The sequence below is a fragment of the Petaurus breviceps genome, unplaced genomic scaffold (genome assembly GCF_028583685.1).
Source record: "Petaurus breviceps papuanus isolate PSGF00001 unplaced genomic scaffold, PetGlider_PUasm1.0 79, whole genome shotgun sequence".
NCBI classification, from domain to species: domain Eukaryota; kingdom Metazoa; phylum Chordata; class Mammalia; order Diprotodontia; family Petauridae; genus Petaurus; species Petaurus breviceps.
The window spans coordinates 25,602,252-25,619,305 of record NW_027186523.1 but is presented as its reverse complement, the minus strand read 5'-3'; the positions used below and the strand labels follow the sequence as shown (position 1 = coordinate 25,619,305).

The following is a 17,054-nucleotide window of genomic DNA, read 5'->3' as shown; positions in this document are numbered from 1 at the left end:
AGACTGGAAACAAAGTGTATGACCTTCAGTTGGATAATAGCTAAACAAATTGTAATTGCAAAGGAAAACTTAATCTCTTGTAAGAAATGATAAATATAGGGGTGGCCAGGTAGCACAGTAAGAGCACCTGCCCCAGAATCAGGATGACCTGGGATCGAATCCGGGCTCAGACACTTAGCACCCACCCAGAAACACCTGGCTGTGAAACCTTGAGCAAGTTACTTAACCCCAATTGCTTAAAAAAAAAATGATAAATATAATGAATAAAGAGGAAAGTGGAAAGATATCGGCTGATGCAAAGTGAACATATTTTTACTTTGCATAGGTTTTCATGCTGCTCCCCACAAAAAAAAAAAAAAACAAAAAACAAAAACACCATGACTACAAGGTAAATGGAAAGAACAACCACAAAACAATTTTGCAAGATTAAAAAGAACAATTGTAGCCCCAAGGAAGGTATGTGAGAAAACATCTACTCCCAGTAATATGCAGATGTGGGAGGTCCATGAATGTGGAACATTGCATAAATTGTACGTTGTTTTTCATATATTGATCAATTTTGTTGATTGCTTTTTCATCTTCTTGAAAACATTCTTGTTATATGGGATAGCCTTCTTTGAGGGAGGAGAAAGGCAAGAATACAGTGGAAAATTAAGGTGATGTAAAAACAAAAGATATCAAATTTATTTTAAAATATAATGGAAAAAGAAGGAAATCAGTAACATACTTCCACCTTAGTTTTTTTTTTCTCTTGCATAATAAACATTCCAATTTTCTTTCAGCCAGCGAAGTGGCATTTTCTTGAGATCACCCTCCTTTGAATCCTCTCTAGCTTGTCAGATTCTTTTCCAAAATGTGGTTTATTGTGTAACGCAGTATTCTGGACATGATCTGACTAAATGGGTCTTTAATGTGATCTGAGGTTTCATTAGCTTTCTTGGCTGCCATTGTTGCTCCATTGATTCATATTGAGCTTATAGTATATTAAAAATCCCTAGATATTTTTTAAATGATGTATTGTCATGGTCATACATCACTGTACTTGTGAAGGATTTTCCTTGACCCAGCTTTCAGTGTAAGAGGTGCAGTAAAGAGAGAGAGAGAAGATAGGAAGAAAGAAATTCAGAGGAAAGGCACTAGCATAAGGTAGATGTGTGTATGTGTGTGCATGCGTGCACAAAACAGGAGGGCCAAACTTCTTGCAGAAGTTGGATTTGAGATGAATCTTGAAGGAATAGAAGTTCAGAGGGAGATGTGAGGAAGGGAGAGTATTCCTGGTATATGGGACAGCTAGTGAAAAGGTATGGTGTTGGAAGACTAAATATGTTTGAAGAACAGTTGCAATGGCAGTGGATCTTTAAAGTATACAGAAGGGAGGCGGCTAGGTGGCACAGTAAATAGAGCACCGGTCCTGGAATCAGGAGGACCTGAGTTCAAATCCAGCCTCAGGCACTTAGCACAAAAACTAGCCGTGTAACCTTGGGCAAGTCACTTAACCCCAGTTGCCCTCCAAAAAACAAAAAAAATAAAATAAAAAAAATGAAGTATACAGAAGGGAGTAAAGTGTGAGAAGACTGGTCTGGTAGAAAGGGACCAAGTTTTGAAGGGCCTTAACAGCCAAATAAAAGGTTTTATCTTTGATCCTAGATGTGTTAGGGAGGCACTGGAATATCAGTTTGGTGACCATGGGGTGGATCAATTGATAATGGGGTGAGACTGAATGCAGGGAGACCCCTTAGGATGTCATTGTAATAATTGTGATAAGAAGTGATGAGGGCCTGAACTAAGGACATACCTGTGTGAGTAAAGAAAGGACTCGTATGAGGTATGTGGTGGAGTTGGAATTGACAAGGCCTGACAACCACACATGAGCTGTATGAAAGAAGAAAAGTTTGAAAATGACTCTGAGACTGGAAGAAAAGAGGATAGAAGGGTAAATGATGTTTAGGGTGATTCTGAGTGGAGATGAGGAGAAGAGGAAGCTCTACTTTTTTTAGTAAGGAATTTGGGGAAGTTGTATGTTGAGGTAGAAAAGGCATATGAGAAAATGCCTACCTATTTGAGTGATGTAAACTAAATGCAACAGGGATACTGTTAAATGAGGTATGACTTCTGTCTGCCGAAAATAAAGCGGTAAAGGTCCTGTGGAAAATGTACTTGTTTTGTCTTAAAAGGATGAAGAAGATTTCTAAAAGTTATTCTAAGTCAATTAGTGAAAAAGCATTTATTAAGCACTGACTGTTTATAAGACAAGGAAAAGCATGAGCTGATACATGGGCTGTCAAAGCCTGTTAACACATCGATGACCTGGTGGTCAGGCTATTAGTTCTGTGCTTCACTGTTTAACTAGGCTGGTCCTTGTAGGGAAACAAGTGCAGCTTTTCACCAAAGAATGCTGGGAGTTTCTCCAGTTAGCCTACCACTATGTCACACTTAAACATTTAGAGCAAGGTTTTCAAGGTGAGAAAGTTAAGTATGTAATCCACAAATAGTCCAAATGGACTGAGGCCTTATATTGAGGAAGAATGGAGCAGACCACAGAGTGCAGAGATCTTGAAATGACATTTTAAGGAGTTTGGACTTTCCACTAAGTGTTTTTGAGTGGAAAATGACTGAACTGATCCAAATGATGCAATGATACTTGAAGAAGTTTAACCAGGACCCAGTATGTGGGATATTTGAAAGAGAATTGGGTCAATCCAGGGAACCTAGATATGTGTGGGGTAAATTAAAGGTGTGGGGGAATTAAAGATTGAAATAATGACAGGAATGGAAAAGACACGATGGCCATGGGAAGCATTTTAAGTGGCATCTGACACACAAAGCAGGAGAAAATGTGACTCAAATTCTGAACTTGTGTGTCTAGGAGAGAGTAGATAACTAATATACATAGGAAATCCAGTTTTAAGGAAAAGCTAGGGGAAGTGGCTAGGTGGCACAGTGAACAGAGAAACAGTCCTGGAATCAGGAGGACCCAAGTTCAAATCCAGCCTCAGACAGTTAACACTTACTAGCCGTGTGACCTTGGCAAGTCACTTAACCCTAATTGCCCTGCCTTCCCCTCTCAAAAAAAAAAAAGGCTATGGGAGGGCTGGCACAGGACATAGCAAAATCCGTTTTAGACATATTAAATCAGTTACCAGTATTAAGTTGGTAATACAGCCAGTAAGAAATTGGAAATATATTACTGGGGCTCTAGAAAGGGATTAAGGGTAAATGCAACTTCTAAGTCTTTTTTTTTTACTAGAAGTAATGGTTGAAACCCTGAAGGACAGAATGACAAATGCCATTATTTAGTAGGTAAGAAGAAGAAAATAAAAAGAACCAGTGAATGGAAGTAGAAGCAGTCGAAGACTGGGAGAGCCAGGTTGTTATAGTGACATGGAATCAAAGGAGAAGTTTCAAAGAGGAGGCAGTCAGTAACATAAATTTATTGAGAAATAAAAGCTTGAGGGCAATTTTAAAAAGAGAGAGATTGAGAAAAGGCCATTGAATTTGGCTACTTGGTGGCCACTGGTGATCAGAGTGAGTTTGTAACTGATGGGAAGGAGAGCCCAATTTAAAAGAATAGGGTGAGTGGGTGGTAGAAGGGGCAGTGAGTGTGGGGCATTCTGCCCAGGTTCTGTTGTAAGAGGAAGGAGATGAAATGGATACTGTTTAGCTTGGGGTTGGGGAAGCAGCAAGATCAAAGGAAGGTATTTTTTTTTAATGGATACCACTGAAACTCAAGAATGTTTACAAACTAGGGGAATTAGGCTGTAGAGAGGAAGAGTCAGAAATGTTTAAGTGGGAAGAGGTAATTGATAAAGCAAGAAGTTCCCCCCTCCCCCAATAAAAAAATGGAGGTAGAACCAAAACAATGACAGAAGATACTGAAAAGATTGGAAAGGAATCCCTTAAAGTGAGAGAAGAATGCAGAGCAGGGAGCCTTTGTTTGCCAACAATTTATCTCAGTTTTGACTGGGGAAATTCCCGTTGGTCAGAAATTATGTGCCAGGTTTCTAAGTTATGTTCAACAACTACTAGAGTATGAACTATGAAAATAATAATAATGGTGATGATGATGATGGTTATGATAACGATGAACCTTTTAATCGCCTTTTAAGAATGTTTATGTGTAGGGCACTACTGATCTCACATGGGAATCCCCCTGAAGCAAGAGGGAAGAAAGCTTAGATTACCTGGATTGGAAGTGTCAAACTCAGAAATATTCTAGAGGACAAAGCCTAGGGCAGGTGCAAGCTGTTAGAGACATTCATACAAACGTTTAGAAACAAAATAAAATAGAATTGGGGGAGGAGGGCAGTAAAGAGGAATTTTGGTGAGGTGTACATTTCTGAACCTGCAAAATTTTACTTAAAACTAAAAATTTTTCAAGGTCCACAAAACATTGGCCTGTGACTTCTGCCTTTATCTTTTTCATAACACAGCTCAATGTTAATAAGTAAGTTTGGACGTACCATATACACATATGAGGAATGAAACTTGAGTTAAACTAGTAGAGATTTCCCCAGCATATGTACATGGGTATGTGCAAAAGGGGTGTAGGGGTGTGTGTGTGTGTGTGTGTGTGTCTGAGCTGTTTTCAGTCATGTCCTATTTTCCATGACCCCATCTGTAGTTTTCTTGGCAAAGAAACTGTATGCGCATACGTATATTTATGTGTGTATAATATAAACATCTATACATACATTTATATAAATATATATACATGTGTATGTTAAACACATAGACATATATATATCTCCATATGTATTTATGTAATTTTGTAGTGTGGAGCTCTCTTCCAATGGTCCAAAAATCTCTAGATGACAGCCCCATCTCTCCACCAACCAAATCAGGTACATGATTAATGAATTCATGCTGTATAGTGGTTTCAAATGATAAATTTTTATTCTGAATATACTGTTTTTTTGCACAAGATTTAACACAACATTTTCTAGGATTATAAACTTTTTATAACAGTATTATACAAATTTTTACAAAATTTATTTCAGGCTTGTCAAGTTCCACAAAAGTGTCAATAGAACACAATAAAAGGGAGAAAAGGCCTGTTGCTCAGCAAGAGCAAGCCAGGGCCTTTTTTTTTTAATGGATGCACACTGAGCATTTCAATAAAAACATCCCCAAAAAGCATGATCTAGACATTCCATAGAACACAACAGAGAAGACAGATTAGTCAGGTCACATTTTAAGTTAAATTGGCTTCTAAACAAGACAGTATATTCCTTAAGCCTCAGTGAAATTTGTTTGAGATGATTATTTGAACAAGAAACAATGCAAATATATGTCCTTAATGCTGTTGGAATTCAGGATTTGAGTCTCAGACACTTTTGTCTTTGTTTACAGTAGTGTACACTGACTACTAACAATATTAACCTTCTATTTTGGGGTAAAAATAAAGCTTGGCCTTTATTTCGGCACTGAATAGAAGATGTAGGTGAGAGCAAACTGGGGTTGCTAGCCCTTCTAGCATACTTTTTAAAAGCATCACAGACATACTTTAGTGGCCCACTGTCAGTTTTCTATGATTCTAGCAAGTTGAGCTTCTTATTATAGGACCAATGGATAAGAATTTGATATTAAGACAAAAGTTAAGCTTTGGTGTAAGGGGACAAAAGTTTGAATGTTATTTATAACATACTGAAAGCATCAAACAGCAAGTAACACTTGGGTTGCAAAGGTCACTTAAAAGGGATACTGCCTATTTGAATCCAGTAAGGCCAGTTTAGAGTTAATAAAAGGAATATTATAGGAAAACTTACAAATGGCAGCAACACTGTGGTGTTTTTTTTTTCTCCAAGTTAAGCAATAAAGCCTCAAGCATTAGAAACATGAAAAAGGTCATACTAAAATCTCATAAGTCCAGGACCTAAAAATCTCTTCAGTCAAACTTGCTAACTATGTCATGTTAAAAACCTGTTACAAATATGGACCACGATTGGTGTTTTGGCAGTAATGCTGGTTGTTCTAATGAAGAAACTAGAAAGGAGCCATTAATGTTCAATCCTTTAGTGATTACTTAACACCGAAGCAAGGATTGTTTTAATTTTGGTTTAGTGAAGAATCTACAGAATGTTGCATGACTAAGGTGTAAATCAAATGTATTCAAAGCTTTTCTTCATCTCTTGGTGTTTTTTAAATACTTTGGAAACAAATATTGATAGTATACATCTATTAAATCATCGCCAACAGTCAAAACTCACAGGAAAATATCAACTTTATACATTGTAATTTGAAGGAATGGGTTTTTTTTCCCTTAGAAAAGTATGCTAGGAGATTTAAAACTAACAGCAGTCACAAGGACATTTTTCAGTCAGAGAAACTTTGCTTATGAAATTTATCACCATGCATGTGGTTTACAGATTATATACTTTTTTTTCCTAACAGAAATGAGCTGCTCATGCACCAAAACGTTTTTATGCCAATAGAAATGGAATAGGATACCAAGTTTAATTGTAATTAGTTCGATAAAGAATGAATCCCATGAAAAAGATTCTATTACTCACTGAAAATGGTATTTTAAAATGTTTTTCAAGAGAGTATTCTATGTTGGAAGTAATTACATAATTTAAATATTTATTATTTAAATATATCATCTAGGGGAGTCCTTGCTATAATTTCCCAACATCGAAACTTGCCACTGACTTGACAGAGTTTAGCAAAGATTCAATATCAGTATTTATATATTTTAGTAAGCTAAAATATATAACTTAAATAGTTTAAGCATGTTGGTTTAGCATTTTGCTTTTGACATTCTCCAAACAAGAAAATCAATAGTGAAACAAATTAGTTTTACCTGAGGGTTTTAGAGTCAATGATAAAGAATATTTAAAACATAACATTCCAAATACTTTTAACTTTGGTGGAATTTCCTTTTGTTGTTGTGATGGTGGTGGTGTTGGGGTGTATGTGTGTTTAAATCAGCACTGTTATCATTAATGTAAGGAAGGTAAAACTTTATTGTTACACGTAGGTATAAAGGGGCCCACCACTATCAAAATGATGAATTAGAAGTATAAATTAATGTCAATCGTGACAACTAAAGCTGGAAGTTTCCCTTTTTTTGGGAAAAAAATAAATAATTGAGGGAACAGATACAATTGGAACCAAGGGTATATATAGGAGAGCCAGAAATGGTATTGGACATCACACACACACACAAAAAATTAAGCCATGCCATGGGGCTGTTTTTGCTCTTTGATATGTGATATGATAGTTGAACATACTGGACAACTTCAGTAAGATTTTGATATTGCATAAAAAAATTTATACAGGAATGCTTTTCCAACATATACAAACATATATGTATATGTATACACATATACAAGATATTTTGCATGGTGTTTTTCTGCTTTTATGAACTAATGCATTTTATATAATAAACATTTGCTGATTGTAGCTTTTAGCTAAATTACAGATCACCAGAGTTGTACATTCATTGATTTATCTCTCATAATACTGTTTAGTTTTGAAAACCAGAAACAAGCACGCTGTTCTATATCTATACTATACTACAGTGCAATATCATCATTTCCTGCACCAATTGGTTTCACCAATGAAATTGTATAAAAAAGCAATCTTTATTATTCACAATCAAGTATTAATGTGCATACATATAGATCCAAGGTTTCCTGTTTGTTCAGATTACTGTAATAGCTCATTGAACTGGGGTGGAAATTTTGTTCAGTTGACCTGGCCATTTTTAATGAAAAACAGCAAGAGAACTTTAAAAAACTGCAGGTGCTAACATTTAATTGAACAGAGAGGAAACCTGGTATGAATCTTCATTTAGAACATATATGTGCTCTTTAAAAATAAATGTGTCAAATCTGATTTATATACTTAAAATATCTGTACACAGGTTTTCAGGCAAAAGCACTAATCTGTATAAAATTCCATTTCTCCACATTCCTCACTGCAGTCCAGTCTTTCAACATTTTCATTTCACAGTATATTCAGATATCTTTATTTAACCAGATCTTGTAAGATTATTTAAGTGCATTATAACTACAAATTTCACTTTCTCTTAACAGTAATAACACTCAGTCACCTTAAAAATAGACTACACTCTACAACTGAAGAAAAGAAACAAACAAAAAAAAAATAGCAGCAGCATCATGCAAAATACCCTTGGTAGCCAAAGTTCAGTGATCACAAAAAACCTTTTTCCCTTCCCATCCCACCCATCACCCCTACCATCTCTTAGAGGACTTTGAAAAATTTGGCTAGCATTTCACAACTATGCTGTGAACAGAGGGAATATTAATTTGAACTGTTCTTTTTAAAGGGATGATATTTATCAAGAAAATATTAGATGGCTAATATAGCTAACCCTCAAGCACCTTTATTTTATTAATTTGATTGTTGTTCTACTTAAACCAACAGTTTAAAACCTACCAACATTCCCCCCCCCAACTTAGCTGGTCACCCATTTTTTAAATATATTTTTGGCAGAATAAGCCACTCTTCATAAGGCATTTCATTCGTGGTGAACTTTTGACAAAGACTAGCCAGTATTAATATTTACATCATTTGGCCATTTAGAATTCATCTCTGATTTTGTTTTCAACACAACTGATATTCAAACTTTTAATAGAGTCAAAGCAAAAAAAAAATTGATTACTGGAAATCTTGATAAAATGGAGCGAAAATGAGTTGATATTCAGGGCAAAATATAGAGAACTGGTATGATTAAGAAGCCATTTTAAAGGGGGAGCCCTTTTACATGAAGTCATTAAACGATCCAACATCAACAAAAATATCAGATTCCTCAGTAAAGTACATATAGGATTCTGCTTTGACAGCATAGATGATGCAGCATTCACACAAGTTTAAGGGTCTGACACTCCAACATGCAGCCACTGTGGGTGCCTAATGAGTCTTTCACATAGAGTTTTACCATGTTGTTTTGAGAACAGCTGATTTTCTGCTGTCTGAATAATTGACCCTTTTGTAATTAAACAGGGCTCATGTTTTGGCAGGGTCTTGAGATCAGTTATGCAGATTTTGGTTTCACAAGGTCATAACTGGCAATGTCTACTGCCAGATAACAGCCAAAGCAGTGCAAACTGGATTCCTATCATAGACCACAACGACGGGTTTAATCCTGAAACCCCACCACAGTCTGAATAATCTTCCTATTGGAGAAAAAAAGAGACAAATTAATTTCTTTTAAAATATTTATTGAGACAGTATAAATAATATGCTAATTCTTATCAACATCTTGAACTCACCTTAAAGAATTGTTTTATATGTAATTGAAATTAATTACATTTCTTGAGCCTTATTAAATTATGGAGTTACTTTACAAAGTTATAGTGACTATCACTCTTTGCCCCAGAATTGCTAGTTGATGATTCTGATAACTAAGTAAAAATGATTATGACATTAGCATTGGTAGTCCTGTTGAGTGAGACATTAAATTGTAGTGGAGGGTACTTGAATTGGTTTTAAAATGAGATAATGTATAGATAGCATTACTGTCAACATGGTAGTACTTTGTAGGCAGCAGCCAGTAGCAGGAATAGGAAGAATAGAAGAATAGGAAGGGCAGTGATCTCAGTCTCGGGAATAACCCAGTAAACTTGTATAGAAATATGCAAAGAAGAACAAAGAAATCCCTCAAGTAGTGTCCCAGTACAAAATATTTGAACCTGGTTTTTAAAAGAATTTAAGTATCAACTGTGATTTGCAAATTTTTGAAAATGGTCAAAGAAATGGTTCCTTTCAAAACTGGGGGCCCAATACCAATTGCTAGTTATCAAGGTGAGTGTCCCATACATGAATGCCCCACACAAAGGATTCCTTTCATTAAAAATAATCATAGAATTTCATAGAAAAATCAAACATGAAAGCAAAAGAATTTGACTCATAAATCCTGAGAGGAAAATCTCATAGCATATAAATTCCAGCATCATCTGCCACCAGTGGACACTTGCTTTCTGACTATCTTCAAGGCTAGTAATCTTCATCCTAACCATAGCCAAAAGCAAATCATCCTTTAAATGTGTTGTCTTGAGTTCTATCTTTCAACATCTTAGGTTTTCTAGATTCTTTCCATGGTTCTCTTAAAGCTGCAGAATCTCACAAATGACCCATTATATCTGCTAAGGCATTAAAAATCCTCTCTAAACTTCCCCTGAACTTCTAACCCTCCCCCCCGCCCCCAATGCACAAACATTGGATTCCTCTTTATAAATAGTTTTTTTTTTCAAACTGTTGTATTTTCCAAGACTCAATGGTTAGTTAACTGCATAATTTTAGATTTGGGAGACTGAAGAGGATTTCTTAGTTTTCAGAATCCTTTAACTTTGAAACCTACCTGGAATCCTGACCCACAGAGAAGATTTAAGTTATTCACAGTATACTACTTTACCATAGTCTGCATAATAACATGTCAATGAAATAATTCTTAATATTTCAAGGTGATAACTTTTAAAGAGGCTTCAAAATTTCTCATTTGTTTTTTTCCCACAATTTGCTTCAAACATGAGACCACTTAGAATATAAGGTCTCAAGTTTTAAGAACAATCAGAAAAAAAAACCCCAAACATTCACAGTATTTTATAGGCCTAGTATGCAGTTATGTCAGATGGATTGTAGAGAGTGAAAACACACAAACAAAAAACCTCTCAGACCGGGTTTACCATGTTAGATTCTCCTCAATGAGTTATTAGCATACTAATGCTGACTGCTGTACAACACCAGAAAGATATCTGGAAAGCACTGTGCAATTCATAACAGAGCTTACATAGATATCAGCTATTCTTTCACAGATGCCTTACTTCTTTCCTCATCATCTGTAGAGGTGACTCAGAGTTTTTTTTTTTTTAAACAATTAGGGTTAAGTAACTTGCCCAAGATTACACAGCGCGCACTCACGTACATGTACGTGTGTTTGTGTATGTGTATCTGAGGCTGGAACCGATCCCGGGTCCTCCTGACTCTGGGGCTGGCACGCTTCCTCACTGCGCCACCTAGCCACCCCATGACTCAGAGTTCTTAATGAAATGTTTTCAGAGATAATTTTCCCATAATCTAGTGTGATTACTTATTGATGTGGTTGGGCTTGATTAAGCTGAGAAGTCTCTGAGTATGGCCTCAGTGCCAGACTGTCTCCCTTATGTGAAGTACCCATGGATACAATCAACCCTAGAATTTTAGTCAATAGGTGATGAATTCCATGGTCAATATGACCCATTCAATAGATATGTTACCATATTTTATACAAGAATTTACATTTGTGTGATGAAAAAAATTTGCATGTTAATATTCTTGCATTTTTGTCTTGAAGAGGGATTCTTTCTTAATACCATATTTGATACCATACCATACCATATTTTCTTCACATTGTATGTTGTGCATGAATGTGATGAGATAGCATGGTGTCATGGAAAACATACTCTATTTTTAGTCAGGAGGACCTGGGTTCAAATGCTTTCCCTTTCACTAGAAACTTCTAGTTATTTTAACCTCTCTGGGCCTCAGTTTTCCCATCCACAAAATAGGGAGGTAGGACTATATGAATTCTAAATTGTCTTCTAGCCCTAATTCTGGGATAATCTGAACTCTTACTGTTTTGGTTTGGGAGTCCATATTTTAGTCAAGGTCCCCTTTGAGGTTCAGTGATGTATATGTTGATTCATACCAAGGCATCCGTCTGCTGAGTTTCCTGGTGGTATTTTCCTGTGCTTTGTGCACATTATAACAACATGCACTGAGATTGGCAATTATTACCTGACATGTACTGTTTTAGTGGGAGGAGTGAGCAAAACACATTAAATCATAGATGTGTAGCCTTGGAAGGGGCCCTCAGAGGTTATAAAGTCTGTCATTGAGTCTCACCCATGCAGAACACTTATACCTTCACCAGGCAGATCTCTCTCATTTGAAAAGACGACCAAGGCAGGAAATACCACAACTCCTTGTGTTAACGGACTTCAGTGCAACAGTCTAAAATTTAAAAAAGTGCCCCCAAAACCACCTCTCTTTCTATTTATCTTGCCAATAATATTGAAATTTTTTTTTATTAGTCCTTCCTCTCTGGGGAGAAGAACAACACTTCTGGAATTTCCTCTGAACTTTGTCTCTGAAGATTCTACATGTCAGTCTTTATTACAAAGCACACCTCAGTACTCTTGCCTCCATGTCCCAAAAGAAAAACATGTAGTTCATAGTTGTATCCACATATTTTTTCCAGAGGTTTATTTTATGAGCTCATTTATATAAATGGCCAAATCCCTCTTTTCTTGGCCTTAGCTGAAAAAAGGATCGTCAGATTGCCCCAAAGATTATTCAGTGAGTCATTTTGAGATTATTTTGTCTTCTTAGTGCATTTTCTCTTCAATGTTACATCTTCTTGATATGATTTAATATAGTTTGAAAAGTACTAAACCAAACCTGCACTTGAGGTAGATAATGTATTTTAATTATCCCAGGCAGTTTCAGAATTATTTTCTATGTGAAACTATCTAAGTAAGAAAACATGGTAGCCTTTTCTAATAATCCTTTCCAATGTCAATCATCTTTTCTAAAATCTTGCACCCGTTTTGACCTTATCTTGGTATACAATGTGAGATCAATCATCATTTCAAAAATCAGTGTATAGAGTTCTCTTCCAAAGCATGCTCAAGTCATGAAGTTGTACATGTGACACCTTTTCTTCGAAGAATTTTTTAAGGTTTCTCTTTCATTTGTCCAACAGACTTGCTTGTTCTACTTGGAGATACTTTGTGTTCAGAGATAATTTCCCCATAATCTAGTGTGATTACTCAGTGATATGGCCAGGCTATTCTTTCCACTTCTCTAAAACTGTAGCTGATAGCTATTATAATTATATTCACTTATTCAGTCTGAATCTATTAAGGAACTTTCTGTAACATTGTTTTTTTTTTTTTGCTCTGTCCTTTTATCTAAATTACTTTATAAATAATCCTTTATTTTCATCTTTTTTTCCTCCTTATTTAGATTTGATCAAAAAGATCTTGGTATATAGCCTAATTGAAGAATAATGATTAGAAAGTTATGATAATATATGATTAGGCAAGTGTCCAGTAGTGGGTAGAGAGCTGTTACCATTCAGGTGGACCTGGGTACAAACCTTACCCCCGAAACATAATGGCTGTGTGAATTTTAGAAAGCCACATAACCCATCAGTGCCTGAGGCCCCAATACTATAGAATTCCAGAACAGGTGGTGCTCTGCATCAGTAGGGAAAGTTTCCTCATGAAGAATTCATTATATCAAAAAAACTATAGGTCCAAAATATGGCATGTGAGTATGCAGTTTAATATGTATACTCCATAATTATGTTAACTTTGTAGGAATGTTAAGTGAACTATCTCCAGAAAGTATTATACTTCTAACTTATGAGAGAGCCTACAATGAGAACTCTGTACTGTTTGAGAGAATTTTTCTGGGCAATCCATTATTTATTCAGCATACAAGAATTTACATTTGTGTGATGAAAAAAATTTGCATGTTAATATTCTTGCATTTTGGTCTTGAAGAGGGATTCTTTCTTAATACCATATTTCATACCATATTATGGGTAGTTAATTTTTCCTTATATCCATTTATATACTGATACCTAACCTATTTCCTCTGACCATCATCAGTTAGCATAGCTGCTTGCCATCTTTATAGTAATCAAATTGGCCGAAGAAACATTCTGTTAAGTTTCCCCTTAGTCTCATATTTTCCTTTGTTCTCATCTCATAAGCAATATAATTCTTTAAAGATATGCATGGGACCTGGATAATTTTATATGTATATTATATATGTATACATACATGTGTATAATATATGTGTATATTTTTTACATGACATTTCATGTAAGGCAAAGCACAAAATTTTGATAGTATAAATGTGCCAATTTTTTCCCCACATTACCATCTTCTCTGGGGCTTAGCTATCAGAACAATCTCTTTTACATTTCTTCTGCACAGGTGGTCTCATAAATATGAAGATGATGGCCTAAGCTATTCGTTGTCATTTTGAGTAGAAAGTGGTGTCTATATCAATAAAGGAACTTGATAATTATGTCTCTGACAGAGAAGAAACTGACAATCAATTTCAAAGACAGATTTTAAAATATGTACCTTCAACCTATATGATGTTTGGCCTCTAACATATTTTTTTTCCCTCTTTCAGTATTGTTTATATCTAACTAGTGGGGCTGTTAAAAACTACACTTATAGCGAAACTTTTGTGATGATTTCGGCAAGAAATGAATTAGCATTAAACCTGTAAAGCATATTGAGAAAGATCCCATTAATATGGCAAAAACTAATTATGTGAAAAAATGTAAAAAGGTTAAGCTTATTGAAATCTTGATTATGCATCCTGTAATCATAAATACTAACTTCATTATTTATCCCATAGTTTCACTTGTTTCTGTTTTTTCATCTTATGATAAGGTATATTAATGTGACAGTGATGAAATAACACTTTGCGAAGAAGTATTTTGTATATGGTATATTTAGAATTATCTATGAGATTATGTACCTAATCATAGCAATGCAGTTCTGTCTTACAAACTGTTCTGTCTTACAAAATGTTTCTAGTTTCTAGGGAAGAAGAACTCAATTTATCCTTCATTTCATCTTGCATTAAGGAAAGCTAGGTTTATTGCACTCCTCGATGTTTTAATACTCAAATTTTATTTCATTAATGCAAACATTTTCTGTTTGTTTTGAATAGTCTTTTCCCTTTCACCCCACCCTCTAGCCCCATTCTGCTTCTTTCTGATGAGATTGGTGTTTCATGTTAATGGTCATATCTCCATCTAGTGGTTTACCAAAATGAAATACCAAACAAACAATTTTCATAAGCAGCAATGGAAAAATAGCACAGCAACGTTGTTCCAGGAACAGCAAAAACAATAGACTAACTTGGTCAAGGGTTATAAATTTGGACAAGTGATTTGGCAAACTAGTAAACACAGTGCTGAACACACAAGCAGGCCCTTAAAACATCTAAAATTGATAGGCCTGGTAGTGATGTACTCTATGTTTTGTAAACTGTATATATATATGTATGTATATGTATATATATACATATAAACACACACACATATATGTTGCGAAAACATGAACTTTAAGAAGTTGGGATATCTCTACAAAAACTTTTCATCAAGAATGTTATTTTGTTATGCAAAATATGAAGAGGTAGATAAGCAATACTCCCTACAACTAGAAAGATGTGAACTTTTGCTTAGACCATTAATTAGCATATCCTCTAGAAAGCAGTGGTTCTCATAGTGTTTTTTCCATGTTAATAGGAGTATAAAGTTTACAGAGTTTATTCCTCAGATGATTACCTAGTCTTCTAGATAATGCCTGATCTTGATATTATTTCTGTATGGAAAGTCCATGGATACCAGCCCCAGGCATTATGAAAAAGATTTTCTTAAAGTGCATAAATAAAACAGCAATGATTTTTCCCCAGGTTTCATGGTTGAAACCAAGTTGTCTTCAAAACGGTATTTGTACTGACAACTTTATTTAAAAATGCTCCATTCAGACTGGGAATTGGGGGCTAGAGATTATTTGCTAAAGTCTTAAGCCAAGAACAACGACAAAAAAAATTAGAGAAAATAACTGACCATCCACACCACATGAAAACTTGAAGTAAAATGAAGGTAGGAGCTGACATCATGGTAGTGGCACGACTCCTTGTACATATAAGTTGATCCTATTAATGACGGGCAAAGTAGCAAGTACGGGAAAAGGAAAGAAAACACAGAAAAAAAGACATACAAGATGAAATTCCATGCAACTTGCCAGCAGTTAGCAGAGTGAATGTGAGCATCCTTCGAAAGCAAATCCATAGTGACTATTGCAAATAAACTAAATTAAAATTTAACTATTAAAGAAATGCACAGTTGACACACTGATACATATAGGTAGTGAGCAAGAGTTGTATTTTCATACACAATCCTAAGCGTAATTCTTGTCTCAGCCAATGTTTCTTATTTTTATGATAAAATGATGGAGTTTCGTAGGGTTAGAATTTTCCTTCATTTGTTTTCTTAACAGTGCTTTCTTAGGCACTGAGGTACATTTTAATGACGTTCAAAAATGTAATTTAATCCCAGGCCTTATCCAGATGGAAGCAGATGCCTGCCGAACTGATGAGTGAAGCTTCATTAATGAGTAGCATCCCTAAGCCAGCATTCAGCATGCTTTGGAAACTCCCAGTAGGGAAGTGAAATGTGGGGTCTTGAGTTCTAGAGGTATAACTGTGAAAATGTGGCCTGGTTCATTCAGTCATGCCTCCTTCTAATTATTAAGCAAATTTGAATTATAGTATCTTCAATAGGAATATCTGGATAAATATTTTTAGAATTGTAAATTAGAGGCAAAATACTATAGTTCTTAGTACAGAACTTGAAGCTTGCCTGGTTTTTTTTTTTTTTTTTGGCTTTTTTGGAAGGGGGAATTGTAGTTAAGTGACTTGCTCAAGGTCACATAGCTAATATGGTATGTGAAGTGTCTGGGGACAGATTTGAACTCAGGTCCTCCTGACTCCAGGGCCAGTGCTCTATTGACTGTGCCACCTAGCCGTCCCTTGCCTGGATTCTTTTATTGCCATTGATGCTTCCTTATAGCACCTTGGGCAACTCAAATTCCCTCAGCTTCAGTTTCCTCATCTATAAAATTGGAATAATAATACATTGATCACCTAATAGGATTGTTAGGAGGCTCAAAAGAGAGATTGAAGCTTTAAAAACAACTTTATGGAGGCAATAAGGTGAAAACAAAATAAAATTGCTTGAGGTCCTAAGAAAAGGTGATCAATAATACACCTTTTACAGGCTGTATTGTTTGTGACCAGGTTCACTTGATTATGTTTTCAGTTTAGTGCCAAATGTTGACTTTAGTAGGAAACTACCATTAGATTAGATAAAATCAGGGAAAAGCAAATTTGAAAGAAATGTAATAGAAATGTTAAAAAAAAATCTTGACTTGGTTTCTATTTTTCAAATAAATAAATAATTTTTTGATTATATATAAATTTATTAATTATAAGTTAAAAAACAAAAAATTAAT

At 35.2% G+C, this 17,054-nt stretch overlaps 1 protein-coding gene across 1 annotated transcript in view; it reads right to left on the bottom strand.

The window, feature by feature from the left end:
- Positions 1–4,868: 4,868 nt before the first annotated feature.
- The window catches only part of LOC138175717 (voltage-dependent calcium channel subunit alpha-2/delta-1-like), a 429,557-nt gene continuing 417,371 nt past the window's right edge, over positions 4,869–17,054 (bottom strand). The window contains exon 36 of the mRNA XM_069106216.1: positions 4,869–9,140. Within this exon, the coding sequence (XP_068962317.1) occupies positions 9,024–9,140 (117 nt within the window). The 3' untranslated portion in view covers positions 4,869–9,023. The remainder of the gene's footprint in view (positions 9,141–17,054) is intronic.